The sequence below is a fragment of the Nannospalax galili genome, unplaced genomic scaffold, assembly GCF_000622305.1.
Source record: "Nannospalax galili isolate Female #2095 unplaced genomic scaffold, S.galili_v1.0 scaffold979, whole genome shotgun sequence".
Lineage (NCBI taxonomy): Eukaryota > Metazoa > Chordata > Mammalia > Rodentia > Spalacidae > Nannospalax > Nannospalax galili.
Window position 1 is genome coordinate 1,719,487 of NW_008343671.1, and position 23,515 is coordinate 1,743,001.

The 23,515-nt window shown below is 46.7% G+C and overlaps 1 protein-coding gene across 9 annotated transcripts in view; it reads left to right on the forward strand.

Moving 5' to 3' along the window:
- Pou6f1 (POU class 6 homeobox 1) overlaps positions 1–10,299 on the forward strand; it is a 32,817-nt gene extending 22,518 nt beyond the window's left edge. For 8 of the 9 annotated variants that reach the window (XM_029566876.1, XM_029566873.1, XM_029566869.1 and 5 more), the window contains 5 exons: positions 28–156; positions 660–863; positions 4,705–4,846; positions 5,817–5,985; positions 6,886–10,299. In XM_029566876.1, coding sequence (XP_029422736.1) covers positions 28–156; positions 660–863; positions 4,705–4,846; positions 5,817–5,985; positions 6,886–7,231 — 990 coding nt within the window. In that variant the 3' untranslated portion in view covers positions 7,232–10,299. The remainder of the gene's footprint in view (positions 1–27; positions 157–659; positions 864–4,704; positions 4,847–5,816; positions 5,986–6,885) is intronic. The other variant, XR_003850599.1, reaches the window with a different exon arrangement.
- The last annotated feature ends 13,216 nt before the right edge of the window (positions 10,300–23,515 follow it).

The following is a 23,515-nucleotide window of genomic DNA, read 5'->3' on the forward strand; positions in this document are numbered from 1 at the left end:
TGAGCATGGCTCTTCCTCCACCCACAGATCAGTGCTGCTTCCCTCGGGGGACAGACCCAGATCCTGGGCTCCCTTACTACAGCTCCAGTCATTACCAACGCCATTCCCAGCATGCCAGGGATCAGCAGTCAGATCCTCACCAATGCTCAGGGACAGGCAAGTGTTCAAAGCCAGGGCTGAGGGGTGAGGGCTGTGGGGTGACTGGCCAGAGAGAACTTGGTTTAAGGGTCATAGAAACACAAAGAGGGCACAGCACTGATTCGATTTGCAGGGCAACCACTTTGTAGCCAGGCTCTTGCTAGGTCCTTTCTTGTATATTGTTTCACTTTGTTTTGAGTACAAATCTATCAGAGAGGAAATTTTTGTTTTACAGGAGAAAAGGATGAAGTTCAGAAATATTAAACCTCATAGCTAAAATGTGGCAGAACAGTGATTAGCTTCCAGTTCTCTGATTCACAAAAAGCCTTGACCTGCTACACTGCAGCTCTTGGGACAGAATAAAGAAACCCCTAGGCTGAATCCTTTATTGAGGAAACAGGCCAGAGGGCTTAAATGATTTCTCCCAGTTAGTTTCTTTCCCTGCTGCTGTTGGAATTCTGGTTGGTGGTAGAACTGGGTGCCACCCTCACCCTTGGGGCCCATGCCTTATTTCCTCTCAGGTTATTGGAACACTTCCATGGCTAGTGAACTCAGCTAGTGTGGCGACTCCAGCACCAGCGCAGAGCCTGCAGGTCCAAGCCGTGACTCCCCAGCTCTTGCTGAATGCTCAGGGCCAGGTGATCGCAACCCTAGCCAGCAGTCCCCTGCCTCAGCCCATGGCTGTCCGGAAGTCAAGTACACCGGAGTCCCCTGCTAAGAGTGAGGTACTAGGGCTGGGGGTGTGGGTGGGCAGGGAAAGGCAATGCTATCTAGCATAGCTGCTTCCCTCTGAGACTTCTGCAAGAACAGGGTACCTCTCAAAAGTGAGGAGAGCTCCCCCAGTAGAAGGCCTATGTGAGTTTACACATGCCCTGCCCAGGGAAACCGCATTCACACGCAGTCCTATCTCCACCACACACCAAAATGTCTATTTTGGAGACAGTGGGGGGTGAGTAGTCCAAACAGACTGGACCTGAATCAGTCTCAGGTTGAACAAACGGCTGGAAAAGTCCTGGGAGAGTAATTCTGTACCCCTCCTACCCTAGACACACACATGCATGCGCATGCGCGCACACACACACACTGACTCTCTCGGCACCGGGGCTTTAACTTCATTTCTGTTTCCATTCCTGAAGAGATTCTGAGTCCCTATTATATTCCATGTGCTAATGATAGAAAGATGACTAAGATGTGCTTGCCAGCCTTACGTAGCTCAGTGTTGGAAATATAACAAGTCAGTGTGATAAAGGCGATGACGGGGCATGACTAAGTCCTTTGGTGCTCCACGAAGGAAGCCCTGACAAACCAGAAGTCAGGATGGCTCCATAAAGAAGGGACGAGTTGGATGTGAGAGTGTTCTGTCTTTGGGGAACTGGAGCAAGAACAGTATGCTAGAGCATGGTTCTCAGACTTGCTCATCAGAATCTCCTGCAGGGCTTGTCAGGATGAAGTCTCTTTTCCAATAGATCTAAAGTAGGACCCAAGGATGTGCAAAGTTCCCAGGTACATTGAGGCCCATGGTTGTCCAGTATTGAATATTGCTGCTTCCAAGCTTTGTAAATCATCCCTTAGCCTCAACTGTGTAACAAGGATTCTAAGCATCCCTACTTTGGTTATGTGTGGTAGTGCACATCTATGATCTCAGCATTCAGGAAGAGAAGGTAGGGACATCCCAAGTTTGGCCAGCCTGGACTACATAGGGAGTTCAATGCCAGCCTAGGTTATAGGACCCTGTCTCGGAAAAAAAAAAAAGTGCCTACTTGAGTGTAGCAGGTCAAGGCTTTTTGTGAATCAGAACTGGAAGCTAATCAGTGTTCTGCCACATGAATGTTATACATAAGCAGCTGACACCTTGGTATACAATTAGCACTTGGCAAATGACATTTCTTACCGTTCTCACTGTCACCAGGAAAAGGGGAGCTGCTCATGGGTTTTAAATGGCTTATCAGGTGTGCATTAAAAAACCCTCTGTTATCTTGGTGGATACAAGAATCAGGCTATTGTGAGACTTGAATTTTTGTGACCTGTTAGTAGCAGTTTAAGTTTGTCTTTTTCTTGGTGGTATTGGGGATCAAACTCAGGACCTTGCTCATGAAGGTCAAATGCTTGACCACTGTTCCCTCTGCCCTGGCAGTTCTAGTCAAAGAGAGTCAAAGAGCTCTGTACTAAGGTTCTCGGGATGAAGGAATAGATTTGAGAGCTATCGGGAGACAATGCAGGAAATAGAAAATTCTGATAAAACCTGCACTTCCTAAAAAGCTTTTGAGTTTGCTTGTATTTGTTTTTAAATAATAATAATAATGCTAATTTCATATATTTATAGTTTCTCCTGGTCATAAATAAGATATATAACTTTAATCCAAATTTCAACATTATATGTCATCTAAAAAGTAAAAATTAGGACTGGAGAAAGAGCTCAGCAGTTAAGAGCTCAGGCTGCTATTGCAGAGGACCCAGGTTTGGTTCCCAGCACCCACATGGCAGCTCAGAACTGTCTGTGATTCCTGTTCCAGGAAATCTGATGCTCTGTTCTGGCCTTCATGGGCAGAACTTCATGAGCAGAACTTCATGTGCAATACTCATAAATAAAAATACATGATTTTTTTGTCTTTTTGAGACAGGGTCTCCCTGTAGACCCAACTGATCTGGAACTGGCTATGTAGACCAGGCTGGCCTCAAATTCACAGAGATCCACCTGCCTGTGCCTCTTGAGTGCTGGGATTAAAGGCATGCACCACCATGCCCAGCTAAAATAAATGAATTTTTAAAAAAGTATAAATCAGGGCTGGAGAGATGGCTCAGCAGTTAAGAATACTGGCTGCTCTTGCAGATAATCCAGGTTCGATTCCCAGCACCCACATGGTAGCTAACAACTGTCTGTAACACCAGTTACAGGAGATCCACTGCCCTCTTCTGACCTTCGAATACATTGCACAACACAGGTGCACTTACACACATGTAGACAATACACTCATACACATAAAATAAAAATAATAAATAAAATATTTTTAATGTAGAAATCAGACTGTGGTAACCCAGGTTCGATTCCCAGCACCCACATGGTAGCTAACAACTGTCTGTAACACCAGTTACAGGAGATCCACTGCCCTCTTCTGACCTTCGAATACATTGCACAACACAGGTGCACTTACACACATGTAGACAATACACTCATACACATAAAATAAAAATAATAAATAAAATATTTTTAATGTAGAAATCAGACTGTGGGGCCTGGGGAGATGGCTCAGTGCATAAGGTGCTTGATGTGCAAGTGTGAGGACTGGGGTTTGACTCCCAGGTAAGTGCTGGGTGGGTGGGAAAGTCACCTGTTATTCCACTGCTCAGAAGGCACAGACAGAGGACCCCAGGGCAAGCTACTAGCCAAACTAGCCATATAAGTGAGCTCTGTGTTCAACTGAGAGACCCTCCTAGTGTCAGCCTCTGGCCTCTACACTCATGCACACATGCACCCACACACACACACATGCAAACAAACATGCATAAGGACATGCAAATAAACATGCATAAAGACATGCAAACACACCACACACGTGCGCGCAAGGGAGGGAGGGAGGGAGGGGAAGGGTGAGAAAAAGAGAGAGAGAGAGAGAGAGAGAGAGCGAGAGAGAGAGAAAGAGAGAGAAATCAAGCAATGTTGTAGTACATTTCTGTAGTCCCAGCACTTGGGAGATGGAGGCAGGAGGATCAGGAGTTCAAGATCAGTCAGAGAGGGCACAAGACCAGTTTATCCTGAGTGGGTATTAGTAGGCAGCTTCTAGTCCTGCTTTAAAATTTTTTTATTTATTATTTTTATTTTATGTGTATGAGTGTATTGCCTGTATGTGTGTAAGTGCACCCGTGTTGTGCAATCCCAGCAGAGGTCAGAAGAGGATGTCAGATCTCCTGGAACTGGAGTTATGGATGGTTGTTAGCCACCATGTAGGTACTGGGAATCGAACCCGGGTTCTCTGCAAGAGCAACCAGTGCTTTTAACCCCTGAGCCATCTCTCCAGCCCCCCAGTCCTGCTTTTTAAAATATTTATTTTTAGACAGGCACGGTGGCTCACGCCTTTAGTCCCAGCACTCAGGAGGCAGAGGCAGGCAGATCTCTGTGAGTTCAAGGCCAGCCTGGTCTACATAATGAGTTCCAGGTCAGCTGGGGCTACAGGGAGACCCTGTCTCAAAAAGACCAAAAAAAATTATTTATTTTTATTTTATGTATATAAACAAGTGTTTTGTCTGCATGTATGTAAGTACACCCATGTTGTACAATGCCTGTGGAGGTCAGAAGAGGACATTGGAACTGGAGTTAATGGACCATAGTTGACTGCCATGTGGGTGCTGGTAGCTGATCCCTGGTCCTCTGCAAGACCTAGCAGTGTTCTTAACTGCTGAGCCATCTCTCCAGCCCCCATAGTCCTGCTTTTTTTTGTGGGCACAGATGGGAATGTGCTGGGTGCTTCAGGATTTCATGCCCATTTCTGCCCTCTTGTTGATCTACCCAGGGATTCTGACCCCCTGAGTTTGGCAAAGGGAAATGGGGGCTTGTCTCTCTTCTCATAGGTACAGCCTATCCAGCCCACACCAGCTGTGCCCCAGCCTGCCATGGTCATCGCCAGTTCAGCCCCAGCAGTCAAGCCATCTGCCTCAACTCCCATCCCAATCACCTGCTCAGAGACCCCCACAGTCAGCCAGTTGGTGTCTAGTAAGTGATTCTTGGAAGAGGAATGTGGATCTGGGGTACCTGGTATGTATCTGAGGTCCCAACTACTCAGGGGGCTGATGATTCTTTTAGCCCAGGAGCTTAAGGCCAGCCCTGGCAACATAGAGACCCTGTCTCAAATAAATCAGTTAGAGTCCCAAAGTGAAGAAATGACTTTCTTTAGAAATAATTTTTTTTAACATTTATTTATTTAGTGAGAGACAGGGCACCTGCATCCCCTGTATGTCTGTGGAGGGCAGAGGACAACTTGTGGGAGTCAGTTCTTTACTTCTATCTTGTCCCTGTGGTTCCCAGGGATTGAACTCTGATCCTCAAGTTTGGTAGCAAGTGCCTTTATCCACTCAGCCATCTTGCCAGCCCCAAGAGATAACCCCTTTTTTTGGTTTGAGATGGGGTCTCCTTGGAGCCCAGCTGGCCTGGAACTCAGTATGTAAACCAGGTTGGCCTCAGACACACAGATCCTCCTACTTCTGCCTTCCAAGTTCTGGGGTTAAAGGCGTGTACTACTACACGAAGCAAGAGATGACTTAATCCTGTTCCTGTTGAGTTGGTTCTGAGTGCGATGAAAGTGGAGGCTGCTCAGCTGGTTGTTGGGTTGCTTCTCCGAGTGGCTACACCACTGGCTAGCTCTGTGAGCTCTCACCCAGTCTGAAGGAATGCAGATGATCAACAGTTGTACTTGGGACAGGAGTAAAGAGCATGGGGGAGGCTCAGCAGTTTGAGCTGGGAGAACCTGAAAGTAGACTCTCTGAATAGGTTGTTCCAGGCCCTTTTCTGCAAGTCTTGCTTGTTTAGGAGACAGGGAAGATGAGGGTTTTTTGATAAGTGTTCTCATCCCTCACACTGCACCAGTCTAGACCCATCTAGACCTATCTAGATCTAGGGCCAGATAAATAGTGACATTCCCATTCCCATTGTATACATTCATCCCCGGTCCTTCCCTCTGGTCTAGAGCCTCACAATCCGAGTCTGGATGAGGATGGGATCAACTTAGAAGAGATTCGGGAGTTTGCCAAGAATTTTAAGATTCGGCGGCTCTCCCTGGGCCTTACACAGACCCAGGTGGGCCAGGCTTTGACAGCGACAGAAGGTCCTGCCTATAGCCAATCAGCCATCTGCCGGTGAGTGAGACTGTCTTGGATAAAGTCAGGGCCTGCTCAGTGCCACCACCAACTCTCATAGGGACCTAGGCATCTGACCCTTTTCACGTTTTCCCTCGTTCCTGGCTCCTTCCAGGTAAGAAAGACTGTCCTGAGGGGGACATTGACACTTGGACTAGCCAAAGACTGACCAAGGCTTTCTAGGGTTCTCTGAAGTAAATCTAATTGTAAACATTTAGCTTTCTCTCTCTCTCTCTCTCTCTCTCTCTCTCTCTCTCTCTCTCTCTGTCTTTTTGAGACAGGGTCTCCCTGCAGCCCCAGCTGGCCTCGAACTCACTATGTAGACAAGGCTGGCCTCAATCTCACAGAGATCCACCTGCCTCTGTCTCCCAAATGCTGGAAATAAAGGTGTGTGCCACTATGCCCAGCTGGATGTTCATCTTGAGGGAACCCAAGACCCAAATCCATTGAGGAATCCTACCAGGAAAGTAGTATAACTTTAAAAATTGTTCTGTATTGGTCTTCAAGTAGTCCATACCCTGGCGTGCTTCCAGCCCCCGCCTCCACCCCATACCTGCCATGCGAGCTCATCTGGCATCTTTCACCATGCTGCTAAGAGAGGGCAGTGGAAGGAGGCCAGTTTTCACTTCTGGAGGCCACCCAAGATGATTTCTCAAATGACTTGGGTCATTTGGGGGTGAAAGTTCTCCACTAGTTGTTTAGGAAACGCTTGTCCTTGCCCTGCTGAGCTAAGGCTGTGGGCATGGTCTCCTTGTTGGGGAGATTCTGAGGAATCTAAGCTTGGAGGGGCAGGGAGGTGGAGGACACTGGATAGGAGAGGAGCAGCCCCCGTGTGTAATGCTTTGCCCTCTGTGTAAGGTATATGGAAGAGATGTGCCACACTGTCTGTCCCTTCCACAGGTTTGAGAAGCTGGACATCACACCCAAGAGTGCCCAGAAGCTGAAGCCAGTGCTGGAGAAGTGGCTGAATGAGGCAGAGCTCCGGAACCAGGAAGGCCAGCAGAACCTGATGGAGTTTGTGGGTGGTGAACCCTCCAAGAAACGCAAGCGCCGCACTTCCTTCACACCACAGGCCATAGAAGCTCTCAATGCCTATTTTGAAAAGAACCCACTGCCCACAGGCCAGGAAATCACCGAGATCGCTAAGGAGCTCAACTATGACCGAGAGGTTGTGAGGGTCTGGTTCTGCAATCGGCGTCAGACGCTCAAGAACACCAGCAAGTTAAACGTCTTTCAGATCCCTTAGAGCTCTGTCCCAGTCCTGTGTTCCAGCACTTTCTACTCTTCCCTTGGCAACCCAGCTGTCACTGCCATGACAGTGCCTATCATGTGCAGCTGTGCTTGCCCTCGGTCATGAGACTACTGTCTGCATGTGTGTCAATGCCTGCCTCTTCTGCCCCACGTATGTCACATCCTGGGGAGGCTTGAGGGGCTGTGCTCTGGGCTAGGCATGCCGAAGAAGGGGATTTGTGGTGTCCTTTTGAGAAGCACTTTGCTAACATGGTTTCTGAAGGGTGAATTCTGGTTGAGAACCAGAAAGGTTCTGTCTTTGGGACAGGGCTGTAGCCTCCTGGGACCATTGGATATTAGCTCTTGTTTTCAATGGCACTCTCCCCCCTCTTCCCCTTTCCTCTTCTATGGTTGTGCCAGTTTGACAACTCACCCAGTGGAACTACAGGCTCACACTGCCGTCCCCTAATTTGTATACAGGCATACTGAACCCCTTTTAAGGACAAAGGAGATAAGGTTGAGAAAAGTATGACTTGCTACTCAGACTCAATGCCCTGACCTCAGGGTCAGAAGGTCCCTAAAACCTTGGTGCCAGACCACATGGGCTCCTTTCCCTGGTTCCTTTGGTGGTGGTGGTACAATTGCATTAAGGCAGAACCTTTCCTTCTATAATCCAAGTTGGAATGAAGCAACAGTACTCTTCAGCCTGGAGTTGTCCTGGGTCTGGAATTCAGCAAATAAGGCCATCTTCCCAGATTTTAATATAATCTCTGTCCATGGCTATCTCTCAACTAAAGGAGAGTGGTTAGGAGAGGACTTTCAGCTTTGGAAAATTCCCACTGCCCACTTAAGCTGGCAGCTCTGGGAAAAACAAATGAGGAAGGAATCTGACACTCTCCTCTTGTGCTCATACTGACCCCAATCCAGTACTGGGGTCTTCTCAGAGGATCAACTTAAACCATAAACCAGTCAGCTAGGAGCTGGGGTAGGGAGGACACTCTCCAGAAAGAGATGATGATACCCAGGAAGGTCTTTTGTGGAGGCTACCTTAACTCTAGTTTTCTGTGTAACTTGAGTCTTGGGTATCGGCAACCTCTCACTTTGTTCAGTCATAGACCTAGTCTGTGTGAGAGCAAGCCCCCATTACTCCTCTGAGCCAAGAATGCCCCAGGTCAGGATGGGTTTTGCCTTTAGAGGTGGCAACCACGGCACTCTGAGGGTAGACACTCTCATGCAAGCAGCTAAGTGAGTCTCCCTGTGGCTGGACAGCCCTTTCAATTCAGTATGTTGGCTGAGGAATGTAGCTCAGCAGTAGAGTACTTACCTAGCATGTGCAAAGTTCTGGATTCGGTCTCTGTCACTGAGGAAAAAAAATGAGTACGTGATGCCAGGAGGTCAGGAAAGAGCTAAGACATTTGCTTGGATGACCCGACTTGCTGTGTAGACTGTCCCTAAAGGGCCACAAGGTCCAGGAATCAATCACTTCACTACTTTTTTGTTTATCTGTTTTGTTTTTGAGACAGGATCTTATGTAGCCAGGCTGACCTCAAACTTGCCATGTAGCTGAAGATGACCTGGAACTCCTGATCTTCCTGCTTCCACCTCCCAAGTGCTAGGATTACAGGCATGTGCCATTGTGCCTGGATCTTCACTACTTTTAGCCTTACAGAGCCTGGTCTTTAGCAGCTGTTCACCACTGTACCTCACAAGATCTACCCTGAGTGATGCTCAGACAAGGAGGCATCACCACCCCTACTGGTGCAGAGCTACTTTCAGTCTCTCTTCCTCTGGTGCACTGCGTTCCCTTTCCTGCTTACTGCTAGTGAACGTAGGCTCTGCAGAGCAAGTATGGAGGCCCTCTTGGTAGCCCTGCCGGTGAGAGTTATATGCTGAATCAACACACACGCTCCACTGCATTCAACCCAACCAAGCCTGTGGGATTACAGTGGGAAGTAAGGAGGCAGGAGAGCATTCTAGGTCAGGATTATCAACCTGCCTTCATGAGATGGAACTTCAGTCAGGAGGGCTACTGTAAACAAGTTTTCAGTAGGAATTCTTAGTACTGCAGTTTGTCAAGGCGATTCACACTTCAGTGACTCACAGGCAGCTTAGCATGCCTCTTAACCCAAATACCATGCACTCAGAAGTGTTGCTTTTTGTGAGGTAGCCAAGCAGGTCACAGCTGGTGCCTTGGGAGTAGCATATAACACAGGGTATATTTATGCTGTGGACATGCAAGATGATCTGTGCCATGGCAGGAAAAAAAAATCATGAGTCACAAGTCTAAATTAGGTCATATCTTCTTGACCCCTCCTTTGTCTAAATATGTCTTCCCAATGCTTGGCTGGGACAACCATTTTCCTCCTCTGCTGCAAAGATGGATTGGTCTTTCAGAAGAACAATACCAGGGCCTGAACATTTGCAGGCTGGACTTCTCAAGTAGTGGGGGTGCAAGGTATGCTTAAAGTGTACCCAAAGTAGGGCTCACTGGCCTGTGAACTCTGCCCTTGCTCTCCCACTGTAGACCCCCCAGGAAGCAGCTAGCATCTGGGCCACTAATCTATACTGGACACTAATCTGCAAGGCAATTTTGTTATTTTGATTTTTGGTAGCATCGGCGTCTGAAGAAAATTTTGGTTTTATTTTGAAAGCATGTTCCTGGAATTAAGTCTGAGCTCAGTGGCTCTTTTGGCCCAGAAAGACAGGAGAATGGGCAGAATGATTTAACTGTATGGATGGTTTGTTTTAAGTGAACTTTCTATGGCCTGCTGAATCAGCTACAGCCTTTGACCATGCACTAACCACAGCATTTTATCCAAGCAAAGTCCAGCAAAGAATTTGGTCATGTGAACTGAGGAACACACTTGAGTTTGGAATGCAAAGGCCTGATGTGTTTGTGTTCTTGGAAACCAGTCACCTTCCTATGCCTAAGCTTCCTTTCTTGCCTCATAGGCCAGATCCCAACATTGAAGTTCTGACCATCCCCCAGCATGGGGCACTGCCAGTATACTGAAGGCTGGAGGGACAGATGGAGGAAAAGACCTTGATGGAGTTGTGTGAAATAAACAGTATTTTTCTTTTGTACTGGTCTGCCCGTTTTGTTTACCTCCGAAATATAAGGGAACCAGTGTCAAAGGCCAAGGAAGTGTCAATAGCCTTTGCTATTGGCTTGCCTGGAGAGCCCCACTGCAAGAGGATGAGGGTCAGTGCTGGATGAATTCCCATTTCAGAAGACGCTGCTTAGGCCATCCAGTCTCAACCCCCCATGTGGGCCAAAGGGTCTACAGGGCTCAGGGGTGTGCCCTTTCTCCTTCTAAGCTATGTTTCTGATACCTATAGGCTCTCAGAATTCTCTGCTAAGCCTACTTCCGGACCCCTCTTCTCAGGGTTCATGCCATCTCCCTCACACTGTTCCCACTTCGTACCTACCTGTTATTGATGAGATCTGGGCACATAACCTAAACTGACTAGAACAAGGCATCCCCTTGATTCCACCTGGGTTCTAGATCATTCTCTACCTCCCTGCTCAAGTCTAAAGGGCTAATGATGTCAGCGACTCTGACACAAACTTGGCATCAGAAGAGTTTAGTGGCGCTCTAAAGCATAGAAGCACTATATCACATAGAAGCCAGCACATATGCCAACATAGACCTCAAATCCTAAAGTTTAATACTAGCTATTTACACTGGGTTGTGCATGTTATCAAACAGGCTAAGGGCACATGTAGGTGCTTGATAATTGTCAGATGGATAAGCAAATGTGTTTCCTCCCCTCCCCTTCAAGGAAATAATGACAGCTGAGACCCTGACTTTAGATTACTGGGAGAGAGCAGGCGCAAGGGTTCTATTTAGCTATGCAGGGTTTGGACTGTGAAATGTGGAGTAAATGGAATCTGACCAGAGAGAGTGACAGCCAGAACCTCCCACCAGCAGAGTCCCTGGAGCTGGTATCTCTGGCTCAGACTAGTTGAGAGTTGTTCCTGGCAGTTGGCCCAGGAAGATTTTAGACTTTAGAGAAAGGGGTGGAAGATTGCAGTTCTTATCCCCAGGCTTGCTCTGTGGACAGTTTTGAAAAGGAAACTGATTTATTTATTTTTAAAACTTTATGTGTATGAGTGTATTGTCTGCATGTATGTAAGTGTACCCATGTTGTGCAATGCCCATGGAGGTCAGAAGAGGACATCGGATCCCCTGGAACTGGAGTTACAGACAGTTGTTAGCCGTGGGTGCTGGGATTTGAACCTAGGTCCTCTGCAAGAGCAGCCAGTGCTCTGAACCAGTGAGCCATCTCTCCAGCCCTGGAACTGATTTTTTTTTTTACGGACTGGAGAATTAGTTCATGTTTGAACTAGAGATGGGAGAAGGGCCCAAGATTGCTAAGAACTGTGCAGCAGTGAAAAGTTCTCATTTAATTTCTTTTAGTAAAATTTCATTTTAATTCATTGAATTTCCTTTTATATACAAGGTCCTTTAGAAAAGCTCACTAGGCCTGGAAGGCTTCTAAAGGGGCTGTGGAAAGATGGGAAGAGTAAAGACTAGAAAAACATACTGGGTTATGCTTTCTCTCTGTACCTGAAGGAACATGCCAGGGATTGATCCAGGAACTGTTCCAGCAATGTTGACTGGCCAGAATAGTTGAATGAGAGGGAAGCCACGTGGGGACAGAAGGGTGATAACGTAAGGCCTGAGTTCTCAAGTCTCTATGAGAATTGATTTGTGTCAAGATGTAGGAAAGGCAGACGAGATGTGCTCTTTTTGTCAATAATAGCTAAGTTTTATCTGTCACTGACTATGTGCTATGCTTTCCTCTAAGCATGTAACATTTTCTCAGCTAATTCTCATAATTCTATAAAGAAAGAGCTGCTATCATATTCATTTCACAGATAGGGATCAGGGTTCAGGGATGATGAGGCTTCTATCTAGAGTTACTCTATGATTATCAGAACCAGGATTTGAACCTAGATGGGCTATCTCTAGAGCTTTTTTGTGTTCAACCCTGCCTGTTACAGGATAGATCTGGACACCTTTTATTTAAACAGCATCTAATTTCAGGAACTAATCTAGGGAAATGAACCCTTCATAATAAGTTTTTTGGGGGAGAGTTGGGGGTGGGAAGCAGTAGGAGATTTTCAAGAGGGACTTACTTCTAAGAGAGACTCAGAATAAGTCTTAACTTCACCTAACAGTCTGAAACACTGAATTTGGACCTCTGGTTATGATATAGGGGAAATTGGGGTTCTCCTTGGAGTTTTTAGTCTCACTAATAAAAGAATTAAAGGATGAACTCAAATGGAAGCTTTAAGATAACTTTATTAGGGGCTAGAGATAAGGCTCAGTGGTTAAGCGCACTGGCTGCTCTTGCAGATGACCCAGGTTTGGTTCCCAGGACCCACATGGAGGCTAACAATTGTCTATAACTCCAGTTCCAGGGGATCTGACACTCTCTTCCGGCCTCTGCAGGCATTGCAAGCATGTGGTGCACATACATACAAGCAGGCAAAACAACCATATACATAAAGTTAAAATCTATCAATCAATAAAAATTAAAACAAAGCAAAACAAAAAAGGGAGATAATTTTTATCAGAATTTAAAAGAAAAGCCTTCAGGGCAGGCAAGCTTCAAATCTCAGCAGCTGGCCAGAGGAGGAGAAGGAAAGAAGGAAAGAAGCCATGCTGTTTTAAGCTGGCAAAGCTGGCATGGAGGTCAGGCACATGATGTCCTAGCATCCACAAGGGGAGAGGAGCTTTAGAAAAAGAGTAAGGAGACCCAAAATGTTGGGGCAGACACAAGGTGTTAGGAAGAGCATACTTAGAAAAATAGAAGAAATCAGGAGAGGGCAGACTTACAAATCTGTACCTCTGTATCCTGATAAGGAAGGAATTCTGGGTAGGAAAAAATACACTATCTCATTAAAGCATTAATTATTCCACCTATCTCTTTACTATGGCTTAAGGTGAGCCCACCTTCCTAGAGGTGGTCCCTTAGCCAAGTGACTGACCCATCCCAAATGGAATGGTATGTCTCCATTCAGGCCAGAGATTTTATTCTTAGTTGACCTTTACTATTGCTGCAACAGTTTTATGTATTATGTTTATCAGGAGTCATGATGTCAGTGGATTTAATTTATTGGTACAGAAATTTGGCCTGATGATGTTACTGGATTTCTAAGGAGTTGCTGCCTCTGGAATTCCTGTTTCCAATTCTGGCACTCCAATTTCAGTGAAAAGGGAGAGGAAAGGGGAATTTGTAAGGTCTTTGCTGAGGAGGAACTGGGCTCAAGGGTAGCCTGCCTTCCAGCTGGGACAGGCCAATACTTAGGAGCTGCCTATCATTCTATCTTGGTTTGTTTTAGAATTAATAAATAGTAAGGAGTATCTTTGTGAAATCTTTGCTTCAGAATTTAAACTTAGGTTCAAATATTTATAAGAAATGTCTTTTTCTTTTTAAATTTTAATTATTTTAATTATTTTATGAGTATTTTGCCTGCATGCATGTAAGTGCATCGCTTGTGTGCAATGTGCATGGAGGCCAGCAGAGGGTGTCAGATCCCCTAGAAGTGGAGTTACAAATGGTTGTTAGCTACTATGTGGGTGCTGGGAACTGAACCCAGGTTCTCAACAACAGCAACCAGTACTCTTAATTGCTGAGGCATCTCTCTAACCCCTGTCTATCTTTTTCTAAATATTTTCCAGAGGCCAAAGTTACATGATATTCCTAAACATAACACAGTTATCTCTTCTAGAAATTTACTATAATTCCTCTTTTATAAAAGTCCATTCTTGCTGGGTGTAGTGGTGCACACTTTTAATCCCAGCACTTGGGAGGCAGAGGCAGGCCTGGTCTATGTAGTGAGGTCTAGGCCAGCCAGGGCTACGCAGTGAGACCCTGTCTTAAATAATAAAAAAAATAAAAATAAAAGTTCATTCCCTTCTTCTGTGGATGAGAAAACATACTTCATTCAATAATTCTTTTTTAAAGATTTATTATTTTTGTGTGTGTCGTGTGTGTGTGTGTGTCTGTGTCTGTTTCTGTGTCTGTGTGTATGCATACACATACATGAGTACAGGTCCCTACAGAGGCCAGAAGAGAGTGTTGGGTCACCTGGACCCAGAGTTATAGGTGGTTGTGAATCACCCATCATGGGTTCTGGGAACTGAATTCAGGTCCTCTGGAAGAGTAGGAAGAATGCTTAACAGCTAGACATCTCTCCAGCCCCCATCCAATAATTCTTCATGGGCACAGTTTTCTGAAAACTCAATGTTTTTATCCCCACAATTTCAAAACTCATCTCTGAAAGGAAGAGTAGCCAAACAGTAGGTTGCTTTAAGGTTATATGTATCCACAGAGACAGCATAGCATGACAGTTAGATGTTTAGACTTCACCACTCTCACTGTGGGTTACCTTGAAAAAGCCACTGTATTAGGTTTAAATTTGGGGAGGGGGTCTATGGGCATGTCTTGCCATGTGGCCTCTGATTTGCAATTCTCTTTATTCTTCCTCTCTAATGCTGGGATTACTGGCATATGTCTCCCTGGTTGTTCTGGAACTACGCAGACCAGGCTGGTCTCAAACACAAAAAGATCTGCTGCTTCTGCTTCCCGAGTGCTAGGATTAAAGGCATGTGCCACCACAACTGACTCGATTTATTTTTAATTATGTGTGTGTGTGTGTGTGTGTGTGTGTGTGTGTGTGTGTGTTTGTGGAGAGGGGTATGTGCACATGAGTGTAGGTGCCCATGGAGACTAGAGGCATTGGGTCCCCTCAGATCTGGAGTTACATGCAGCTATGAGTCACCTGATGTGGGTGACAGGGAACTGAACAGTAATACAAGCTCTTAACTGCTGAGCCATCTCTTCAGTCCGTTAATTTTCTTTAAAATATTTTCATCACATTTTAAATGTATTTATTTGTGTTTGTGAGTGTGTATGTGCTCATACCGAAGCACATGTATGGGAAAGGTTACAGGACAACTTGCAGGAGTTGGTGCTCTCCTTACACTGTGTGGGCTTCTGGAATTGAATTCAGGCTGTCAGGTTTGGCCACAAGCATCTTACCCACTGAGCTATCTCACTGCCTGAAATGGTGAGTTTTTAAAAAATTAATTAATTAGATTTTTAAAATTATTTTTTATTTTATGTGTATGAGCATATTGCCTGCATGTATGTAAGTGCACCCATGTCATGCAATGCTTGTGGAGGAGGTCAGAAGAGGGCATTGGATTCCCTGGAACTGGAGTTATGGATGGTTGCTGGCTGCCATGTGGGTGCTGAGAATTGAATTCAGGTCCTCTGGGGGTGACTGCAAGAGCAGTCAGTGCTATTAACCACTGAACCATCTCTCCAGCCTCTGCAATGGTGAGTTTTAAACTTGACATGACTAGAATCACCTGGGGAAAGAGTCTCATGGAGGATTGTCGACATCAGGTTGGCCTGTAGGCATCTGTGAAGATTATCATCTTAACTGAGGTGGGAAGACGTACCTTAAATGTGATATCTTCCCAGATATCTAGCATCTTGAGGCTCTACTAGCATCTTGAGGCTTCCAACCAAGACTGTGGAACAAGGGCTTTCCAGGATTCTCCAAGCTTTCAGTGCTAGAGTGGGACTACTGAGGCATCTAGCCTTATGGACTGAGTAATGAGCTCTCAATCTCTTTGGTGTGAGATAGCCATTGTCAGACTAGTCTGACCTCATTCTGTAAGCCAATCTAGTGCCCACCTCCCTCCCCTTTTTGAGACAGGCTCTCACTACGTATTCCCAGCTCACCTGGAGATAGAGACCTGCCTGCCTCTGCCTCTTGAGTGCTGGGATTAAAGGCATGTACCACCATGCCTTGTTCCCTTTTAATATAGTCATTCTGTCCATTCTGTTCCTTTGGAGAACCCTGACTAATACACCCATCCTCACCATTTAATTTTCTAAGCCTCAATTACCTTAATTTAAGAATGAGATCTTTCTTATGGCGGGGGGAGTTAAAAATGAGATAACGGGCTAGAGAGATGGCTCAGCAGTTAAGAACACTGGTTGTTCTTGCAGAAGATCCGGGTTCAAATCCCAGCACCCACATGGCAGCTAACAACTGTCCATAACTCCACTTCCAGGGGCTCTGACAGCGTCTTCTGTCCTCTGGGGGCATTGCACTGCATGGGTTCACTTACCTACATGCAGGCAGTACATGCATACACATAATATAAAAATAATAAAGAAAAAAAATTTTAATTTATTATTTTTGTTTTATGTGTATGAGTGTATTGCCTGCATGTATGTGAGTGTACCCGTGTCATGCAATGCTGCAGAGGTCAGAAGAGGGCTTTGGATTCCCCTGGAACTGGAGTTAAGGACGGTTCGTAGCTGCCATGTGGGTGCTGGGAATCGAACCTGGGTCCTCTGAAAGAGCAGTCAGTGGTCGTAACTGCTGAGCCATCTCTCCAGCCCCAAGAAAATATTTTTTTAAAAAAGAAATAATATACATAAAGTAGTTTAGTCTGACACTTAGCAAGGGCATAGTAAGTATGAGACTATCGTTATTATTAGCTGTTATTTGCTCATGGGGTTTCTAGGACTGTACTGTCTACCAGCACTGAGGCATTGCCTCAGGCACAGCCCAGCTAAAGTAGGCCCAAAACTTCAGAGCCTTCACTGCACTCACTAGTTCCTACTTTAGCAGCTAATCTATGTCATGTCTGTTACATATTCAAAAACAAGTTTATAATATGGATGAAGATAATAAAGCAATTACTCTAGTTTACTTACTCATCGTAAGTGAACTATTATATCTGTTAAAGGTCCTTTCAGTTCCTCCATAATCCATGCTCTTACCTTTCCTAAATTGTGACTACCACTTGGACTCTTGGTTAGGGAACGTATGTACATTTCCGTGAGTGTTACACCGCACAATTTTGCTGAGTTTTGAGTAATATTACATTGTGTGATGACTTCTGCATTTCCTCTAAAAAATTTTTTTGAGACAGAGTCCCACGTAGTCCAGGCTGGCCTTGAACTTGGAGCAACCTTCATGTGTCAACCTCCAGAGTGCTAGGATTACAAGCACACACCACCACCCTCGGCTTTCCTCTTTGCAGTCTAAGATTGGTATGTTCGCTGGTAAAATGTAGCACAGTTCCCTTTCACTGCTGGGTAACACCCAGCTGTGCTCCAATCCCATTCTCTTGTTGGTGGAAGTTTTTGTTCTGTTCTGCTACTATCATCAATACTGCCAAGAACAATCTTATACAGTCTTTTGGTACATATGCGTGAGAGTCTCTATAGGATGAACTGTATAGTTATAGGGTAAGTTTTAGGATAATTTTGAAGAAAAAATATAGTCTGTATGATCCTATTTTGTCCTCTCTGGATCTCAGTTTCCTCATATTAAAAGACAAAACCTCTTTTCTTTCGGGGCTGATGCTCAAACTCAGGGCCTTGTGAATGTTAGCCAAAGTCTATAACTGAGTTTCATTCCCAGCCCTTGGCTTCTTTTGCTTGTTCATTTTTTTGTTTTTAGACAGGGCCTCCCTGTACTACCAGCTGGCTTGAAATTTACTATGTAGACCAGGCTGGCCTCAATCTCAGCTTTCCTGAGTGCTGAGACTAAAGGTGTGTGCTGCCATACCTGGCCAGTCCTTGTTTGTTTGTTTGTTTGTTTGTTTGTTTGTTTGTTTTTGAGTCAGAGTCTCACTACATTGCTCAGACTGGCTTTGAACTCATTTTCTTCTGTCCCGCGCTATCGTCTCGCCAGCAAGAACGACGCGGCACACTCAGGATCCTTCTGCAGAAAAGCTTTAATGCATCTTGAGAGGGAGAGCATAAGCTTACAGGGCGAAGACCCCGAATGTCGGAAACCCAGCCCTTATATAGGTTAATAAGCCCGTCTTGGACGTGGCAACTCTTGATTGGTCGCAAACTCATCAGCCCATATCACGCCACGAGGTAGGCAGAGACTAGAAGGTGGAAAATTACTTCGGGCATGCGTACTGACTTATTTACTGCTCAGCATGAACCGGATGTGAGTGCCATCTTGTAATGGCATCTGCAGGGACGGCAGGCGGCTCCCCACATTCTTCCCTAAGGCCCCAAGTCCTGAGATTTACAGTTGTGTTTGTGTCACCATGCCCATTAGGTGCTTTGTTTTTAGTGCTGGGGAATGAACAGCAAACCCAGGATCTTTCCCAGAGCAATCTTACATTGAGTCATACCCCAGTCCTGAAACTGGTCTTTAAAAAAATGTTTTATTTTATTTTTTAAAAAATATTTTATTTATTATTTTATCTGTATGAGTATATTGCCTGCATGTATTTGAGTGCACCCATGTCGTGCAATGCCACAGAGGTCAGAAGAGGGCTTCGGATTCCCTGGAATTGGAGTAAAGGTCAGTTTGTAGCCACCATGTGGGTGCTGAGAATTGAACCGGGTCCTTTGCAAGAGCTGTCAGTGCTCTTAACTGCTGAGCCATCTCTCCAGCCCCAAAATGTTTTATTTTTTATGCATATGAGTGTATTGCCTGCATGTATGTAAGTGTACCCGTGTTGTGCAATGCCCGCATAGGTAGAAGAGGGCATCGGATCCCCTGGAACTGGAGTTACAGTTGTTAGCTGCCATGAGAGTGATGGGAATCGAACCCAGGTCCTCTGTAAGAGCAGCCAGTGCTCTTAACCACTGAGCCATCTCTCCAGCCCTTCACTTGTTTTTTATAGTAATTTTAGGAAGAGGTATAATTTATACTAATTTATAGGTCAAAAACTAAGGTTCAGAAGTACAAAGTTGTTTACCCTGAGTTAGGCAGCTGGTAGTGGAGCTGAAGGCACCAGATAGATTCCATTTTGAACGTCCTCCATTTTGAAATATCCACCCCACTAAGTTTCAGTTTCCCAGAAACTTTAAGTTTCTGTTTCCTAGAAAAACTCAGGTACCATTTACTGTAAACTGGTCGTTAAGATTAGCAAACCCCGGATGAACACACCTGGCCGGAAAGATAGCAATCAGAGTCCTCGCCACACATTAACCCATAGGAATTTAGCCAATTAGATGCTAACCCGTGGTCTGGGCACAGGAACTAACCAATGAGAATAAAGAGCATGGTTTCTGTGGTTTTGCCCTATAAAAATGCTTGTTAACTGCAACTCTGGGTTAGACTCTGCAGCTGGCATGGGAGTCGTAGCCCCAGCTAGCTGGAATATATTTTTTTGACTGTTTAAATAAATTCAAATTTTCCTTGGTCCATCTCCAATTATTCCCGATTCTCAGATCCAACATTTTGGGGGCTCCTCCGGGATCGGGAAAAGGTGCACACCCCTTGGAGCCGGCCTTGGTAAGTCACTTTCTGGTTTTGAATTTTTCTGGTGTCTGGATGAAAGACTGGGGCTCAACAGGGATCAGGCGGATGCGCTATTGATCCCCGAGCTGGAGGAGACTAGGGGACACCCTATCCCCTCAGGCAGAGGATGGGTTCTACCTAACCTCTTTGGGTCAGGAACAGGAGCAGTCGTTTTTTCAGGCTGACTGTGTGCAGCGGATTGGTACTTCCCTCCCCGTGGATCCGCCCTTCCCAGACCCTGACTGACTGGTGTTGGTGCTTTTGCTTTCTGCCCGCCTGCTAGTTCTCTTTGTCTTCGTCTCTTTTTCACGCTTAGCCTATTTTTCCTCCAGGATGGGGCAACAGGTGTCCTCCAGTCCCCTAGACTTGGTCCTGGGCCACTTCTTAGACTTTCAGAAGGCGGCCTCCACCATGTCTGGGATCCCAGCCAAGCCCCGCCGCCTTTGGACACTCTGCTCTCTCGAATGGCCATCTTTTGATGTGGAATGCCCCCCCCCAGAGGGTTCTTTTAACTTGACTCTTATTTTTAGAGTTCATGGAGTTGTCTTCGGCACACCTGGCCACCCTGACCAAATTTCCTACACCTTGGGCTGGCGCTTATCTGGTAACAGACCCCGCTGACTGGTTGCGCCCATTCCTGCCCCTGTTAGATCCCAAGGCTACTGCAACCCTCCTCCCTGTCAGGGAGAAAGATCGACCGGGACCCCCTTGGCCCTGGTCCTTCCTCCTTCGGCGCTGCTGGAGGAGGTTTTTCTTCCCCTGGCCCTGCACGGCGCCTCCTCCGCAGGGGGGGCACCAAGGGGGCCGTCCTCAGACATCCTGTAGGTCCCGTTCCCCCTCTTCACCATCGGAACAGCCAGAGAATCGGGCTACATCATCTTCTGACTCCTCCTGGTCCCCATCACCCTCGGCTCCCCGGCCCATCCCCAGCCCCAGCCTGCTTCATACCCGATCAAAAGGGGGAGATAAGGTTGTCAGGGCGTTGCCCCTGAGGGAGGTAGCCCCCGCCATGAACAGAGAGAGAGCACCCCCCACTACTTCCCCTTTTCCACCAGTGATCTGTATAACTGGAAGGTACAAACCCCCACCTTCATGGAGAAACCCCAAGCCCTTGTGGTCCTTCTGGACACTACTTTTTACTCATCAGCGCACATGGGATGACTACCAGCAGTTACTACAGGTTCTCTTCACCACCAAGGAGAGAATCACATGGATTCTCTTCACCACACAGGTTCTTCTTCACCAGGATCAGAAGGGAATGCCACTGGCTGGTCCCTGGGGATGATGGGCGCCCCACAGACAATGAAGATCTTATAGCAGCAGCTTTCCCTCTCATCCGACCTGCCCCGTGGGATGGAACTATAATACCACCGAAGGTAGGGAGCGCCTGAAGATCTATCACCAGATTCTAACGGGAGGTCTCCGGCGGCCACAAGGCAACCCACAAATTTGTCCAAAATAAGTCAGGTGATACAGGAAAAGACAGAGGCCCTTGGGCCATGCTTAGAGCGTCTCCTGGATGCCTACAGAACATATACTCCCCTGGATCCTGAGGCTCCAGAGAACCAAATGGCGGTCAATATGTCCTTCGCGAGTCAAGCGGCTCCAGACATCAAGAAGAAACTCCTACGGCTTGAGGGGTTTGAATGTAAAAATTTATCTGAACTAGTTGCAGTTGCTGCTAAGGTTTACAACAATAGGGAAACTCCAGAGGAAAGACAGGCCCATGGGCTGGCCAAGATATTGTTCACCGAAAGAGGAAAACCTCCTAGCCCAGGGCTAAAAGCCCAGGCACAAGGAACCAGACCTCCGGGATGGGGAAATGGGGGCCTCCCCCACTTAAGAAGGATCAATGTGCATACTGCAAGGAACTAGGCCATTGGAAAGGAGAATGCCCCTAAAGGAAGAGAAGGGAGGGTCTGAAGGTTGAGGAGCTAGCTGGACTTGAGGACTGAGGGGGATGGGGCTCCAGGACCCTCCACCACCAGCCCTGGGTAACTCTACAGATGGAGGGGCAGGAGGTTGACTTTCTGGTAGACACAGGGGCTCAATATTTGGTATTAAAGAGACCTATGGGGGCATTAACCAATAAGTGCACCTGGGTTCAGGGGGCTACCAGGGTGGCCCAGCACCCTCGGACCATGAAATGGACTGTAGACTTGGGCAACAAAAAAGTCTTGCACTCCTTCATGGTAGTCCTTGAGTGCCCTTACCCACTGCTGGGCAGAGACCTCCTAACCAAAATGTGAGCGCAGATACATTTTACTGGCAAGGAGGTAGTTGTCACCCCACAACCGGAAGCCTATGTACTATGTCTCAGTTTGGAAGATGAATTCAGGATTTTCATTCCCTCGCCCACCTTGGAACCATCCCCAGTCCTGAATAAACTCCAAAAGCTAATACTAGGGTATGGGCAGAGACTAACCCACCAGGGTTGGCCAAACAATGGCCCCCGGTGGTAGTGACTCTAAAAACAGGACCAGAGCCTGTCTGGATAAAACAATATCCCATGACCCCTGAGGCAAAAGCAGGCATCACCAAATACATCAACTGTCTTCTACAGCATGGCATCTTGGTACCCTGTCAGTCACCCTGGAACACCCCCCTCTTGCCTGTTAAGAAGCCAGGAACTGAGGACTATAGGCCAGTCCAAGACCTGAGAAAGGTGAACCAAAGGGTTGAGGACATTCATCTAATAGTACCTAATCCATACACCCTCTTGAGCTCTCTTAGCCCCTCCTTGAAGGTCTATACTGTGTTGGACCTGAAGGATGTCTTCTTCCGCCTAGCCCTTGAGTCCAGAAGCCAGCCTCTCTTTGCCTTTGAGTGGTATGATCTGGACCAGGGGCTCACTGGCCAGCTCACTTGGACTCCGTTACCATAAAGATTCAAGAACTCTCCCACCATCTTTGATGAGGCCCTCTGTGGGAGACAGGCTTGAGCCTAGAGTGGAAGTCCTAATGACAGCCATACAGCAGGCCTGAGGCAATGGCTCAACCGCTGGAGCCACGAGGAATGCCTTGCGATTATTGCTCCATTTGGCAAGTCATAGGGCTGATGCTTAAGGCTTACCACTCCCTAGTCGCCACCCCTTGAAATTCCAGGTTTCTGTTTATCTACAGCTTGCAGCATGTGGGCATAACAACAGCCATGGGCACATGATTTACTGGAAGCTGGGCTGCCCATATATGGCATAGTCATTGCATCCTTGTCTGATTGGTCCAGGGACCCTATATAAGCTTGTAAATTCCTCAGTAAGATAGATCTGCATCACTGAACCTAGTCTCCTGTGTCTGAATGCAGCTCCACTGACACAGTCTCCTTACCAGCTCTGGGGTCTGGGATTGGGTGGCAGTGGTGATGACCAGAAAGATGGCCACAGCCCTCCAGCAGGACTTACGTGAGTACCATACTTCCCACCCAGAAGTATGCCTTCTCTAGTATGTAGATGACTTTTTAGTCACAGCACAGGACGAGATTTCCTGTGAGAGAGCCACAAGGGACTTGCTTCAAGCCCTGGATCACCTTGGTTATAAAGTGTCTGCTAAAAAGGCCCAGCTCTGCACCTCACAAGTGACCTATCTGGGTTATATTTTAAGGGAGGGCCAATGCTGGCTGTCTCCAGCCCACAAACAGACTGTTCTTGGCATCCCTACGACAAAGTCCCAGAGGCAACTCCAGGAGTTTTGGGGACCAGCTGGATTTTGCAGACTCTGGATCCCAGGCTTTGCTGAGTTGGACAAACCCTTATATGAGGTGACTAGAGGAACAGAAGAGTCCTTCTGATGGACAGGTGAACAGGACTGAGCCTTCCGAACCCTTAAAGAAGCTTTGTTGAAGGCCCCCGCTCTGGCCCTGCCCAATATCAACAAGCCATACCAACTATATGTAGATGAGAGATCAGGAGTTGTAAAAGGAGTTCTGACCCAGCAACTAGGACCCTGGAAAAGGCCAGTGGCTTACCCGTCGAAAAGACTGGACTCTGTA